Genomic DNA, 14,957 nt, shown 5'->3' on the forward strand with positions numbered 1-14,957 from the left:
GATTTAAAGTTTCAGAGTTCCTCTCGTCTTTTATAACCATTAATTATCGATTAATCGCAAATTTATAGTTAACCTTGAATATACAAACATTTAAAAGTTTCAATGACATTTAAAGTACACGCACCTTTGCGGAGGTTTTTAGCATTTAGATCGCCTTCAACAAACAAAGAATATAGATGGAGTATTAATTCAACAATATTTAGACACACCGCCCGCCCTGGCTTGCACGAGCGACAGAGACACACAGCTGGAGCACACACGCGCATAAACGGCACTGATCCTCCATGGGCACAGAGAATAGCAGAAAGAGAAAGTTCAGGTCTGAGTTTATCCTGCAAATTCTGAAACATTTTCCCCTAACAGATAGAAGCCTTCAGTCTAACCAACACGTCAGTGCGAGTGTGTGTCCGTATATGTCTGCGAGTGTCACGTTTGTGTGTGTCATGCAGCATCAAAGCCCTTGGCGCTGCGTAAAATACGCATGAATGGATAAAGAGACCAGACACCTTTCAGTTATTTTGGAGGGAAATTTGAGCCTTTATGTGCCGAACAGCCTCTCTGTAACAAGTCTAAATCATAAGGGCTAACAGACAAGCACTTTCGGAGTGAAGCAGAGTGTGACACTAATAAATTCAACCCGCCATCGTGGCTAGTTAGAGTCACGCTGCTACCCGCCATGACCGAAATCCACCTGCATATGGCTAGTTGGTGGGTGTAAATGTCAAGCCCTGATAATAATAATGATGACCACAAAAGTTATCCCACAATATTAGCTACAGTTACTTACCATTCAAATCGGTCCATGGAGGCTATCTTTTGCTTCAGTTTCATTTTAAGGTGACACCGATTGCACTTGATTTTCCGTCTCAGTATTTTTTCTTTTGGAGCCATTCAATTAGTTTGAGGTGTTTCTTTGTGGTTTTTATGCCTTCTGTCAGCGCTCTCAACTTGGTTGCTAACTTTAACCCACGCATGCTGTGCTTCTGTGCAGCTAGGTGGATGGATATACTCCATGGATATACACTATGGCAGTTCGACTGGTCCCTGCGATAACTCCCGAGTTCTGCGTGCTAAAACGCGCTAGTGCTGCATTCATGACAACTCAGAACTCTGGATTTCCCCATAGAAAACTCCTATTTCTGTCTTCAAAGCGTTCCAGACATTGACATTAGTCATTGTGGTTTGATGTCAAACAACTGATTCTCCAAGAAGTCTCTGAATTTCCCGAGTGGAAGCACCGACATTTGGTCGGTGCACTTTTAAAGTAGGAGGTCGGAGCTGGCTGAGTTCCGAGTTGGCTAGAACGCAGCATAACTTTCTCTTCGCGCGCATTAACCGCTCAGACCTCGGCATCCAGGGTGCAGGAGCACAAGTTTCAAGATGGATGAGCTTGACATCTCGCCTCCTCAAAGGACCAGGCTAAACACACGGAAGGAAAAAGCGGAAAAGGGAAATTCATCTGGAAAACATGGTGAGATTAATGTAACTACGTTAGCTCTTAACGTTAACTTTATGAGACTTTTTTGCAAAGTTAACAAGTCAAGTTGTCATAACAAATACATCATTCTGACAAAATGTCAACTTTGCAAAAAGATGGTGTCATAATTGAGTGATACTTGAATAATGGAGAAGAGGACGTTTATATAGGTACATTTCAAAGACTGACTTCTCAGTCATGTAAAAGGGTGTGTAGAAGCTAATGCTCATATACCTAGTAGAGGCTGACATTTTTTTGGGAATCCTGTGGGTCCTGTGGGATTCCGGTGGATTTTCTATCACTCGTCATGGTATTGGGACGGTGCAGGATTATTTTTGTGGGAGTTGGATGGAACAGGAGTGAAAATCCATTACAGCAAAATATGAAACAAATTTGAAATTATTACTTTCATATCTCAGTAAAATCATTGTAAACTTAAATTTCAGCCTCTCATTTTAGAAAAATATACTCAGAGAATCACACTGCGCACAAATGTAAAAGTAATAATACAGTATCTGTAAACTTAAATTTCAGTAATAACATGAAATGATGTATTTTTAACAGCCTTAATGACAACATTCATCAAGATTCCTTCATGTGCTCTATCATGTCTATGATAGTGTCATGTCAGTCTCATCACCCTTCAAATAAAGTGTTACAGCTAACATTAACATTAGGGAGGGAAGCTTGAATACACACCATCATTTAACCAGACAAATTTAGATAAATGTGGAATTGCTATGTTCTGTTCTAAATAGGTGATAAGACTACAGAGGCCCCAACTACCAAAGCTGCCATGGACACCCTGAGAAAGGAAAGGGACAAGTGGAAAGCACGTGCCGAGTTCCTGGAGGAAAAACCTTCAGATGTCACATCAGAGCATGATATTTGCAGGACTCAGCTCTCTGATGGTGAGTGAAGATTCTAGGCTACTTTCAGGATATTTAAATAAAATGGTCTTGGTATATTAGAACTGATATTAAAGAGTGAGTGTGAATATGGCTGAGAGGGAAAAAGATCAACAGACATATACAATATATATATATATATACATATATATATATATATATATATATATATATATATTTATATAGACTTACCATTGTGAAGATTGTCGAACTCGCAATAGCTGGTCCAGAAGAATATGATCAGGTGAAGAAAGGGGGACAGTGGCAGACTTTGCTAAAAGATGCAGGGAGGTTATAAAGGCCAACCAAGTCATTTCTGCTACAATAAATAAAATGAAGGATGATAGAAAGCTCCTGCGCATAACAAAAAAAAGTTTACACTAACAGACAGTGGGGAGACTGACAGAGAGGTGGGAGACAGCAGGGAGACTGACAGAGATAGACAGACAGACAGTGGGGAGACTGACGGGGGGTGGTCAGTGACAGACTGGGGGGAAGGGCAGTGTGGAAACTGACAGGGGCAGACTGACACAGGTAGACTGACATACACAGAGACTAACAGATTGGGTAGATAGACCTGTAGACTAACTGAGCCGGAAGACTGATGGACAGGGAGCGGACTTTACCAGGCAGGGTAAACAGAGGGCAGTCTGATATGGCTCTGCAGCATAGACACACACATACACACACTGCGCTGCTATGTTCATGTCCCCTCACCATATTGTCATGTTACTAAATAAGACATGTTCATGTTTGTTCAAAGCTGTCCTCTGTGCTAGTTGAGATGTTATCTGTGATAATCTGTTTTGAATAAAATGTGTAAAATTTTTTATATGTTTTGCTTCAACTACATTTTAACTAGTAGTGGTTACGCTTATGTGTTACCTAAGGGTTACATGTGTTACACTTTACAATAAGGGTCCGAAAAGCATTCACTAATGGTTAACTATGGTTAAGTATAGCTTATAGGATTACATTATGTAACTTTTATTAACGTTTAATAATGTATTAATAAATTCTGAGCAGTAGACATTAATTAACTGCTAATTAATGCATTAACTAATGTTTTAATGAATGTTATTTAATACATTATAATGATTACTACACATTAAACTGTTAATTAATGCTTAATAATGCATTAACTAACGTTAATTAACTGTTAATTAATGCAAACTAATGTTTTTATTAATGTTATTTAATGCATTATAATGTTCAAAAAATTATTAGACTGTTAATTAATGCTTAATAATGCATTAACAAACGTTAATTAACTAGTAATTAATGCATTAACTAATGTGTTAATGTTATTTAATACATGATAATGATTAATAAATATTAAACTGTTAATTAATGCTTAATAATGCATTAACTAAAGTTAATTAACTCTGAGCAGTAGACATTAATTAACTGCTAATTAGTGCATTAACTAATGGTTTAATTAATGTTATTTAATACATTATAATGTTTAATAAATATTACTAAACTGTTAATTAATGCTTAATAATGCATTGACTAATATTAATAAAGGGACCCTTATTGTAAAGTGTTACCGCAACTTCTGTAATTTGTTCATTGCAGCAGGCCATATTTTATGAGATTTAATCTCATTTGCAATTAATTGCCCAGCCCTACTACCCAGTATCTTTAAGTAATTTAAATATTTTTACCATAAAGCACAACTACACTGTAGAAATGTATCGGAGCAAACGTTTCAGGATTATGTTATTTATGGAGTGTCTATTTTATCATCATGATCAGGGATGCCCCGATCAGTTGTTTTGCTCCCAATACAGATCACTGCTCACCCATAAATTAGAGATGTAAATCCTTAAATATCTCACGATTTAGTCTGATCCGTATCTGGGGGTCACAATTTCATTCAGAATTGGGTGGCTTTTACACTAGGTGCCTGTCCCGGATCCAAGTCCACTTGAGCCTGAGGTCTGGTTCATTTTGGTTTGTAAAACTGCTGAAAAAAAAAAAAAAAGAATGTATTAAACTGCTATTTTGACATATATTAAGTTTTAAGAAATATTGCAACTTCTGCAATTTGTAAACTGCAGCAGGCCATATAACGTTTTAATCTCATTCCCAATTAATTGCCCAGCCCTGGTGTGAACACAGTAGATTACTGTAAAGAAACACAGTCAAATGTTGTGAAATCTTGGTCATAACAGACAAGCAAATTTCCTTACTTATTGTAAAATTTGAATTACAATTACAATAAAATACTGCACACATTACAGTTAAAGCATGTTTACTGTATAATATGACTGCTAAATATTGTGAAATCCTGGTAAGTTTTACAGTTTACTTACTACTGACATGGCATTTACAGTTTACATCAGAATTTTGAGTGGTTTTTGGGGATGTTTGAGCATGCTGGCTAATTTTAAAAACACTGTCATTTAAACATGGGTATTTTCTAAAATACAAAAAATAATTTGGTTTCCAGTAAATTTTCTGGTGTAACTGTGGCCAAAATCCACGTTCAACTGTACTCATTAGACCCTTCTGTTCATCTTAATACTTTTCAAATGTATGACAAGCATGAGAGAAACCGGAGAGAAATTCATCGAATTTATAAAATGGTACGCAGAAATCACTGGATATCAACATGGCTTAAAGATTGAGAACTAATGATACAATCAATGTTAGAGAGAAAGTTAGGAACTTCTGTACACATGACAACTGGAGTTACATCATCTCTCTTTAGGCCCTGTAGGTACATGTTCACTCTCTAGTGACTGAAGACGAGAATAAAAGTGATGGTAGAGCCTACATGTGGGAAGGATGCTGAGAGGTGTTTGTCTCTGCTGAGGAGGACCATGCACTGATGCAAAGACTGTTTCTAACATGTCTGTTTGACTCACTGCTGTGTGACTGTTGTGGTCAGACAGAGCAGTTTAAGATGTTTTTCTGTCATGACTTATGTTTTGATGTGATTGATGACAGAAGCTGTTAAAGAGTGAAGGATCTGAAGGTTGTGTTTTTGCATTGATAACACAGGTACATCATATCTGCATGTGTATAACTGACATGAAATGTTGACATTCTTCTTTTAATCCTTTTTATCAATCCTCAAACACAGGCTGCAATTATTTCAACACTTGATGTCATTTTCCTGGAAGCTCAGGTGTGTAATATATCATGTAAACATAAATGTTAGAGACTTTTATTTTAAGTTACTCACCTTTCTGTCCTTCTTATAATCAGTCGTTTCTCTGCCTGTCTTCACTCTCATTTCTCCTCATCTAGCTCTGTTTTTGTCCTTTAAGAAGATGAAGAGTAACATGAGTGTGAATCCTTCATATTTCCAGTTCTCTCTGTTTGCAGATTATGGGTCCCTCAGATATCTGTTCTTCAGTCTGTGTCTGCTGATCTACATGACTATAATCTCTGCTAACGTTGTGATTGTTCTGGCAGTGTTCCTGGACAAGTCTCTGCATCAGCCCATGTATATTTTTATCTGCTGTCTGTCTGTAAACTCTCTGTACGGCTCAGCCGCCTTCTTCCCCAGGTTTCTCATGGACATTGTGTCTGATGATCATTTCATTCCCAGAGCAGCTTGTTTCACTCAGGTTTATGTTACCAGCACTTTTGTGGTTCAAGAACTAACTCTCCTCACCATCATGGCCTATGACAGATTTGTTGCTATTTGTCAGCCTTTACACTATCACAGTAAAATGACAGCTAAGACGGTGCTCTGTCTAATTATTGTGTCTGTTCTCTACCCAGCATTTGTGATTGGCATTTTAACACAACAGCTCTTCTTCCTTCCTTTCTGTGGAAATAATCTGCACAGGATTCTTTGTGCTTACAGACCTTTGTTGCATCTCTCCTGTGAGGATACGACTATGAGGATTATATTAAATGAGATGGTTGGTATTACAACCCTCCTCATCATCATGTCCTTCGTCCTCTACACCTACCTGCGCATCCTGCTGGTCTGCAGGAGAGGCTCGTCTGCTGTCAGAAGAAAGGCCTTACAGACCTGCCTGCCTCACATAGTCTCATTTGTAAATTACTGCATCTCATGTTACTGTGACTTTGCACTGACTCGAGTGAAGCTAGATGGGAAAAATACATTTGTAGTTATCGTTTTATCTCTGGAATATTTGATCATTCCTCCCATCAATAACCCTCTAGTTTATGGTCTGAATCTGCCCCTGATCAGAAGAGTGATCTTTAGACGTTTCAAGCATTGCAAAAATTATTCCAGCTGCAGTAAATGTAATGTGTTGATGATAGTATCTTAGCTGATTATCAGTCAGGTTTTGGGAAACGCACAGTATGACTACTGCTGCCTTAAAAGTCATCAGGAATGGGCGCCAGTTTAGCTGAGTTGGTAGAGCAGTCTCCCAAATACAGAAGATATAGTCCTCAACTCACAAGTCACAGGATTGATCACCAATCTCAGCACAATTAATGCACATCTTCCCCCACTCTTGCCCCCAACATTTCCTGTCTGTCTCCTGCTGTCCTGTCAAATAAAGGCAACATGCCCAAAAAAAAGTGTATGGAAAAACTTGTCATTGATTTTATTATTATTATTATTATTTTTGTCTCAAGGAGCCAGTCTCTTTAAATGTTCTTAAAAGCAGATTGAAGGTGTTGGAGGGTTGTAGATGTTTTTGCCTGATGACTTAGTGCTCTGTGACTCAGGACTCGGTTGATCTGTGTTTGTAACTGCTATGTTGTAGGCACGGTCCTCTGTTGAAGAGCTGCTGGCTGCCTTGGCCAGGACCCTCTTGTAAGAGGCTTTCCTGGTTCAGTAAATTTAAGCAATTATCTAAAGCTGTTTTCGTCTGTTAGGGTGTACTCACACTAGGCCATCCGTACCGTGCCGTATTCTAACCATGCTGAAGCCCATTTCACCCCTCCTCTGTCCCCCCTTTGGCCCGCACTCACACTGTTCAATGCATCCAGGCCTGGGCACTGATACGTCACGCGCCGATGTTATCACACGAAGCATCCACCGTTGATGCCTCAGTATGCATAAGTGTTGTTTTTTAGGCTGTAAAATAGTTACAGATTTATACGATATCTGATCTGACACCAAAATTATTTCCCCTGACCATCAGCTACATTAACTATTCAGAGCCACGTGAGGAGAGAGAGAGAAAAAGTGGTTCATAGAGGAGAGTTATCGCTCACAGCATATAATCTAGAGCCTGATCAGAGTTCCAAGCACGATCGACATTATCTGTCTGTCCCAGAGTCAAAGAATGTGAATTCCTGCTTTTTCTCTTATTTAATACTGAGTTACTGCTCTGATGTCTACAATAACATGCTTCCTTTATGATGTGACTTTATTGAGTGATAATCTTCAGTGACATCAGGAGGACACTTCTTTACACTGTGTCCTAATTGCACATGATGTGAGCATGCAACCTGATTATATGGGCTCATATTGTAGTATCCTGATTCAGCTCAGTGCGCGGCAGATGAGCAAAGAGCAAGGAAACAGGTAGATAAGAGAGCATTTAGAGTTTTGCATGAGATATTTCCTTGCTTTCTTCACTCTCCTTGTTCTGCAGAGTGTTAGCTTGGAGATGGCTGTTAAAGAATAATATCCACATTGATGTCTCAAATGTGTTATATTCTGACTTGTGTCAACACATAGACACAATTCTTCAGCTCAAAGCTGTCAATGCTCATCAATGGATAGCACCACATGTTGGCACCTGATTGTCAGCACCTGTGAGCATGAGTGCTACTACAGTAGGCAGAAGAAAATTGGTATGCTATATTATCTGGATAGGGCCCATGGGATAGGGAAACTTTAAGCTGGGGTTCCACAAAACCAAGCTGCGGCATTATTTGGAGTGAGCCCTAGTACCGTCTCCAAACTGCAGGCTTAATTCCATATAATTGAGGATGTCAGAGACAGGCCAGCCAGTGGGCATCCCAAGCAGACAACACCCCAAGAAGACCGTTTCCTCACTCTGTGAGCACTGAGGATCATAGGCTGTCTTCTACAGATTTGCAGTTAAAGTTTGCAGGACTGTATGGCCGACGGCTCTCTGCCCGAACAATCTGGAACAGACACAGCCTATCTCCAGTCTCATGGGGCTGTCAGGAGGCCTGGCATGACTGCCTTTCACTATCAGGCCCATTTGTACTGGTGTATAACATTAATACACATGCACTGGAACCTGAACATGTGGAAGAACGTTATGTTCAGAAATGAGTCCAGATTCTGCTTATGGCAGTTGGATCGTAGGGTCAGAGTGATTGGGGTTGCACTGATGGAAGGAGGCACACATCAAGAATGTGCCTGAGTAATTGCCAACAATGTCTACACAGCCTTCACTTTGGCTACACAGGGACCAGATGGCATGCCATCTTTGGCCCAGGACCCCACATTCCCACAGCACCCCACATATGACCCCACCATGGGACATAACTGCAAGACAACAAAACACATCAAGACCTCATCCATCAATTTATCCATCCAACCATCCAGGCATCCCCAGCAACATTTTCCAACTCCTTCTGGCGGTTCCCCAGGAGTTCCCAGACCAGACAGGATAAATTCATCCCTCGCGCACATTCAAGGTCTCCTCCCAGCTGGATGTGCCCAGAAGACCTCCAAAGGGTGGCCCCCAGAAGGCATCCTGATCAGATGCCTAAACCACCTCAACTGGCTCCTTTCAATGTGAGGGAGTAGCGGCTCTACTCCTAGTTCTCTACAGATGTCTGAACTCCTCGCCCTATTTCTAAGGCTGAGTCCAGTCACCCTCTGGAGAAAACTAATTTTTGCTGCTTGTATTAGCAATCTCATACTTTCAATTACCCACAGTTCATGACCTAGGTGAGGGTTGGGGGGTTGTTCAGTACCCTGATAATTCAAGCACACTCTCAGGTTCACCTTTTGAAAAAAAAGTGGGAACCACCATCCTGGTCTGCCACTCCATAGCCAAGACAGTCCAACAACATCCAAAGCCTTCAGTATCTCAGGGAAAACTTCCCCTGCACCTGGCACTTTGCCATTGGGGGGCTTCTTGACTACCTCAGCAACCTTTGCCAAGTACACAGATAGCCATTCCTCTGGATCATCAGAGTCCTCCTCCATCTCTTGGAAAATTTTAGCTGGATTAAGTACCTCCTCAAAGTGTTGCCTCAACTGTCCAACAAAGTCCCAGGTCTAGGTCAGCAATTCCCCACAGCTGCTGAGACCACCTCTCTGACCTCTGCCAAGAATACATAGAAAATCTTACCCTGGGTCATCAGACTCTGCTTTTTCAATGTAGAATGTAATAGTGGGATCAAAGAGTTCCTTATAGTGTTCCTTCATTGCCCAACATCATCCCCAGTCTGAGTCAGCAGATCTCCACCACTGTTGAGAACAGGCTGAGCTGGGACCAGACCTCTGCTTCTGAGTTGCCTGACAGTTTGCCAGAACATCTTTGGTACCAACTTAAAGTACATCTCCATAGACATAACCTGTCTGCTGCTTTTGAAAACCCAGGTGGCAAGCACAGCCCAGAGGGTTGTTGTCTTCGGTCTGAAAGCTTAACTTTCGGGTGATGTCTGCCAGCAGGTTCTTAGGTTTTTGACACAACAGGCACTGATGGCCATCTTACCACAACTCCTTGCAGCTGCTTCCAAAGTGGAGCTGTTGAAATGAGACCACTGGGACTTCATGGTCCAAGCATCCCCTGTGAGTCAAGAGAACTTCTGAAGGTGGGAGCTGGAAACCTTATAGACATTGGCCTCTGCCTAACACTCCTTGTTCACCTTTACTACCAGTTTAGGTCTGCCAAGTCTGTCTGGCAGCCTTTCCCACCATCTTATCCTATTCACCAGCTGCTCTCTTCACCTGAGTTTCCAAGTCTGTGACTGAAGATCAGATGATACAACAACAAACTCAATCATCATTCTTTGGCCTAGGTATTCTGCTACATGGCTCACTTAGGAACATCCCTATGCTTGGACATAGTTGTTGTGGCCATTGCACAAGTAGCAAGTCCAAGGCTAAGTACTCTGAACTGGTCTTTGGTGCGTACAGTAACTGCGCTCCGATCGATGATCTCAATAATAAGAGGTGACTCTCTCATTCAATGGGGAAACCCCAACAGAACACAGCTGGGGGCTTAAGATCATCCCCACACTTGGCTTGTGGCTCCCACCCAGAACAACTCCTAAATGGAAGAGAGTCCAGCCCCCTCCAAGAGTTTGGCTCCAGAGAGTTTTGACTTTTGACAACCCAGACCAGTCTTCACTTTTGGATCATTAAAGGCCTTTAAAAAGTTGGTGAATAAAAGTTAAGTTAAAACCAAAATTGTGGGTAGATACTGCAGTGATAAACTGTCTTTACACAGAAGCACAACGACTCTTAAGTACCACCTCCAGGCAAAGGACCTATTTGCTAATGTTAGCAAAGGAGCTAACAACACAGGATCAAGCCATGGTTATCAAGCTACACCCGCGGGGTCCAGCAGACCTGGATTTGTCTACATAATGACAAAGTCTAAGCTCACTAATGCAATCAGTACTTGGTCACCAGAGACTGCAGACCATCAACATCACTGACAACAAGGGGCTTAGAGAAATCATCCAGATCACCTCAGATAACCTGTACAAAAGAACACCTACGAGGAGAACTATTGCCACAAGAATCCATGAACTGTATGGCAGCAAAAAGGCAACAAAAGTGGAGCAGCTGGCCCAAACTACATTTATTACACAGACAAGAGACCACTGGACATCAGAGGAGGGGAGATCTGAGCATGGGTTTGCATTTTCCACACCTACACCAACAGGTAACTCAGGATCTCTCCGGCTCAAAACTTTCAAATGAAGTTTCTCTGCTTCTGTTTCAGCCCACTGACTCTCCATCTGTAGAAGTTTGTTTTCTGTGTACTCCGGTTCATACAAATATCCTGTTGTCCACAGTAAACAGCACATCATCATCACTGCTCGAGTCGAAATCACCCATATCATCTTTGTTCTAGCTTGGTGTGGTGTTATTATCCCTGCAGAGGCCTGCAGACCCACACAGCTGATCAGAGGATATCAGTGCACAGCGGAAGGAGACAAAATGGTGAAAGCTGCATCATAAATTAGTGCCTGACACAGAGGGGTTTTATTGGGGAGAAATGATGTGCTTTGTACTTATTTGAGACAGCATACAGGCGAACCAACATCTTTTCTCAGAACATTTTTCCTTTGAATTCGTTAAACTATGGGGATAGAATGTTTCCATTTATAGCCACCATGAGCTCATAATAATCACAGGATCAACTTTCACAGAAATCACTGGAGGCTAACGCCACTACTATAGCCAAGCAGCTCATACCACCCAACCTCAAAAATCCCCAAATATCCCTTCAAAGACAAAGAGGGGGAGACACGCCCGCATCACTTGATAGTCTCAAGTTAGCACGCAAACAAACAAACTGTCAACCTGCTAACGGTCCGACGGTCAACAGAACAATCCAATAAGAACCAGTAACTCTGCCACTTCAGCAGAACAGCAGCTGAACCGTTGATTTAGCAAAAGTATAACTGCATTATTATCAGCCTTTTATCAAACTAATGTAGATTTTAGACCATAGAGCCAGTTCACCTGGGGATAGCATGGAGATGACGTCATCACAACGATACTCGGTATCTCGGGGCTACTTCTGTCAGCATCGCCCCGCTTCAAAACAACACAGTGCATTGTAGGTAGACTGTTTCTAGGCCATGTGGAGTGTTGCATTCATGGTCTACAGTACCGTGGGAAGTTGTGAAAAATTGTGAAACAGGTTGCTCTCTGCATCTCTGGCGTGACCACAGGCTGGGCCACTAAGTGGTTGGCTCTGGGCCACATGTGGCCCCTGGGCCACTAATTAAATAGGCCTGATAAACAATATTTCAACTTTTTTTATTTCATGGATTTGTTCTCTGGGGTTCAATCCCTCGATGATTTTATTTTTTTTCTAAATGAATAAGCAACATTACACCAACAATTATACATTGCCATTGTAGCCCTGTTTGTATGTTGTACCCCTTTAGGTTGATTAAATGATGTACAAACAGACCGTTGATCATTTTTGACCTCATATGTACTCTTTTTACCAAAAAAGGGGAGTACTATAATGTCAGAAACAAGAACCTGAGGGGAAAATCCTCTGTGCCTTTGTACCTTAGGGAACATAAATGGAGGCGTACTCCAATTTCTGTCAGTGTATGAAAAGCAGAAAGAGCGGACTTTTGGTCTGAGCCAAATCAACTGAATCACCAACTTTAACTGAACTCCTCTCTCTAGCTGGGTTCTATCTGCCCAGTGTTTTCACTGGACACTGTGAGTTTATGCTACATCACATAATGTCATTTGTTCTTTTCACAGTAGGTGTGAACACAGTAGATTACTGTAAAGAAACACAGTCACATGTTGTGAAATCTTGGTCATAACAGACAAACACATTTCCTAGGTCCAGTGATTTTTTTTGTGTAACTGTGGCCAAAATCCATTTTCAACTGTACAAGCATGAGAGAAACCAGAGAGAAATTCATCGAATTTATAAAATGGTACGCAGAAATCACTGGATATCAACATGGCTTAAAGATTGAGAACTAATGATACAATCAATGTTAGAGAGAAAGTTAGGAACTTCTGTACACATGACAACTGGAGTTACATCATCTCTCTTTAGGCCCTGTAGGTACATGTTCACTCTCTAGTGACTGAAGACGAGAATAAAAGTGATGGTAGAGCCTACATGTGGGAAGGATGCTGAGAGGTGTTTGTCTCTGCTGAGGAGGACCATGCACTGATGCAAAGACTGTTTCTAACATGTCTGTTTGACTCACTGCTGTGTGACTGTTGTGGTCAGACAGAGCAGTTTAAGATGTTTTTCTGTCATGACTTATGTTTTGATGTGATTGATGACAGAAGCTGTTAAAGAGTGAAGGATCTGAAGGTTGTGTTTTTGCATTGATAACACAGGTACATCATATCTGCATGTGTATAACTGACATGAAATGTTGACATTCTTCTTTTAATCCTTTTTATCAATCCTCAAACACAGGCTGCAATTATTTCAACACTTGATGTCATTTTCCTGGAAGCTCAGGTGTGTAATATATCATGTAAACATAAATGTTAGAGACTTTTATTTTAAGTTACTCACCTTTCTGTCCTTCTTATAATCGGTCGTTTCTCTGCCTTTCTTCACTCTCACTTCTCCTCATCTAGCTCTGTTTTTGTCCTTTAAGAAGATGAAGAGTAACATGAGTGTGAATCCTTCATATTTCCAGTTCTCTCTGTTTGCAGATTATGGGTCCCTCAGATATCTGTTCTTCAGTCTGTGTCTGCTGATCTACATGACTATAATCTCTGCTAACGTTGTGATTGTTCTGGCAGTGTTCCTGGACAAGTCTCTGCATCAGCCCATGTATATTTTTATCTGCTGTCTGTCTGTAAACTCTCTGTACGGCTCAGCCGCCTTCTTCCCCAGGTTTCTCATGGACATTGTGTCTGATGATCATTTCATTCCCAGAGCAGCTTGTTTCACTCAGGTTTATGTTGTTGGAACTTATCTGACACACGAGCTAACTCTCCTCGTCATCATGGCCTATGACAGATTTGTTGCTATTTGTCAGCCTTTACACTATCACAGTAAAATGACAGCTAAGACGGTGCTCTGTCTTATATTGTTTTCTGTTCTCTTCCCCGCAACTATTATTGGCAATGTAATACATCAACTCCCCTCTATTCCCTTTTGTGGCAATAAGTTGCACAAGATTTTCTGCGCTTACAGACCTTTGTTGCGGCTGTCATGTGAGGACACAACAAAGAGGATTATTTTAAGTGAAACTGTAAGTATGACAATAGTCTTCATCACAATGTCCTTTATCCTCTACACCTACCTGCGCATCCTGCTGGTCTGCAGGAGAGGCTCGTCTGACGTCAGAGGAAAGGCCTTACAGACCTGCCTGCCTCACATAGTCTCATTTGTAAATTACTGCATCTCATGTTACTGTGACTTTGCACTGACTCAACTGAGGTTGGATCAGAAAAATACATTAGTAATAGTTGTTTTATCTCTGGAATATCTGATCATTCCTCCCATCAATAACCCTCTAGTTTATGGTCTGAATCTGCCCCAGATCAGAGGAGTGATCTTTAGACGTTTAAGGTGTTGCAAAGTCATTATTGCTGTGAAACCAAAACCCAAAGAGTCACAGAAAGTCACAGAAAGCATAAAATAAAGCTTTTCTCCCCCATTTAATTGCATAATGTGCAAATTTGCTGTCTTTAATGTATCAGTATTCTTTGTCTATCTGCTGACATATTTCCCATAAACATCAGTGAGATTCAACCACAACTCAGGCTGCAAGCAGCACTGAAGGGCCCTCACACCCCATTGCATGTCCGGTGTACCCAACCATGCTGTGTGCTGCAGCAGAGTAAAGCATATTAATCTTCTTAGGACTGCTATTTATCATGTTAAATGAGGAAAAAGAGGAGATTATACAGTCCTTAACAAATGTCTTAGACCACCTGTCATATCTGTCTCAGAGACCATCCAGCATCATGAAGTGCTTTAATGCGGACTCTTTCATTTTCAGTCAGCTCT

General features: G+C 41.1%; 2 protein-coding genes across 2 annotated transcripts; both read left to right on the plus strand.

Moving 5' to 3' along the window:
* Window positions 1–5,666: 5,666 nt before the first annotated feature.
* Window positions 5,667–6,644, plus strand: LOC121522559 (olfactory receptor 6N2-like). Its single transcript, XM_041807091.1, has one exon. The coding sequence runs from the start codon at window positions 5,667–5,669 to the stop codon at window positions 6,642–6,644; it is 978 nt and encodes a 325-aa protein (XP_041663025.1).
* Window positions 6,645–13,596: 6,952 nt separating this feature from the next.
* On the plus strand, window positions 13,597–14,589 carry LOC121522561 (olfactory receptor 6N2-like). Its single transcript, XM_041807095.1, has one exon. The coding sequence runs from the start codon at window positions 13,597–13,599 to the stop codon at window positions 14,587–14,589; it is 993 nt and encodes a 330-aa protein (XP_041663029.1).
* The last annotated feature ends 368 nt before the right edge of the window (window positions 14,590–14,957 follow it).

This window comes from Cheilinus undulatus, linkage group 15, assembly GCF_018320785.1.
Source record: "Cheilinus undulatus linkage group 15, ASM1832078v1, whole genome shotgun sequence".
NCBI classification, from domain to species: Eukaryota; Metazoa; Chordata; class Actinopteri; order Labriformes; family Labridae; genus Cheilinus; species Cheilinus undulatus.

Coding starts and splice junctions, on each gene's coding strand:
- LOC121522559 (XM_041807091.1), top strand. CDS start 5,667: ATGAAGAGTAACATGAGTGTGAATCCTTCATATTTCCAGTTCTCTCTG.
- LOC121522561 (XM_041807095.1), top strand. CDS start 13,597: ATGAAGAGTAACATGAGTGTGAATCCTTCATATTTCCAGTTCTCTCTG.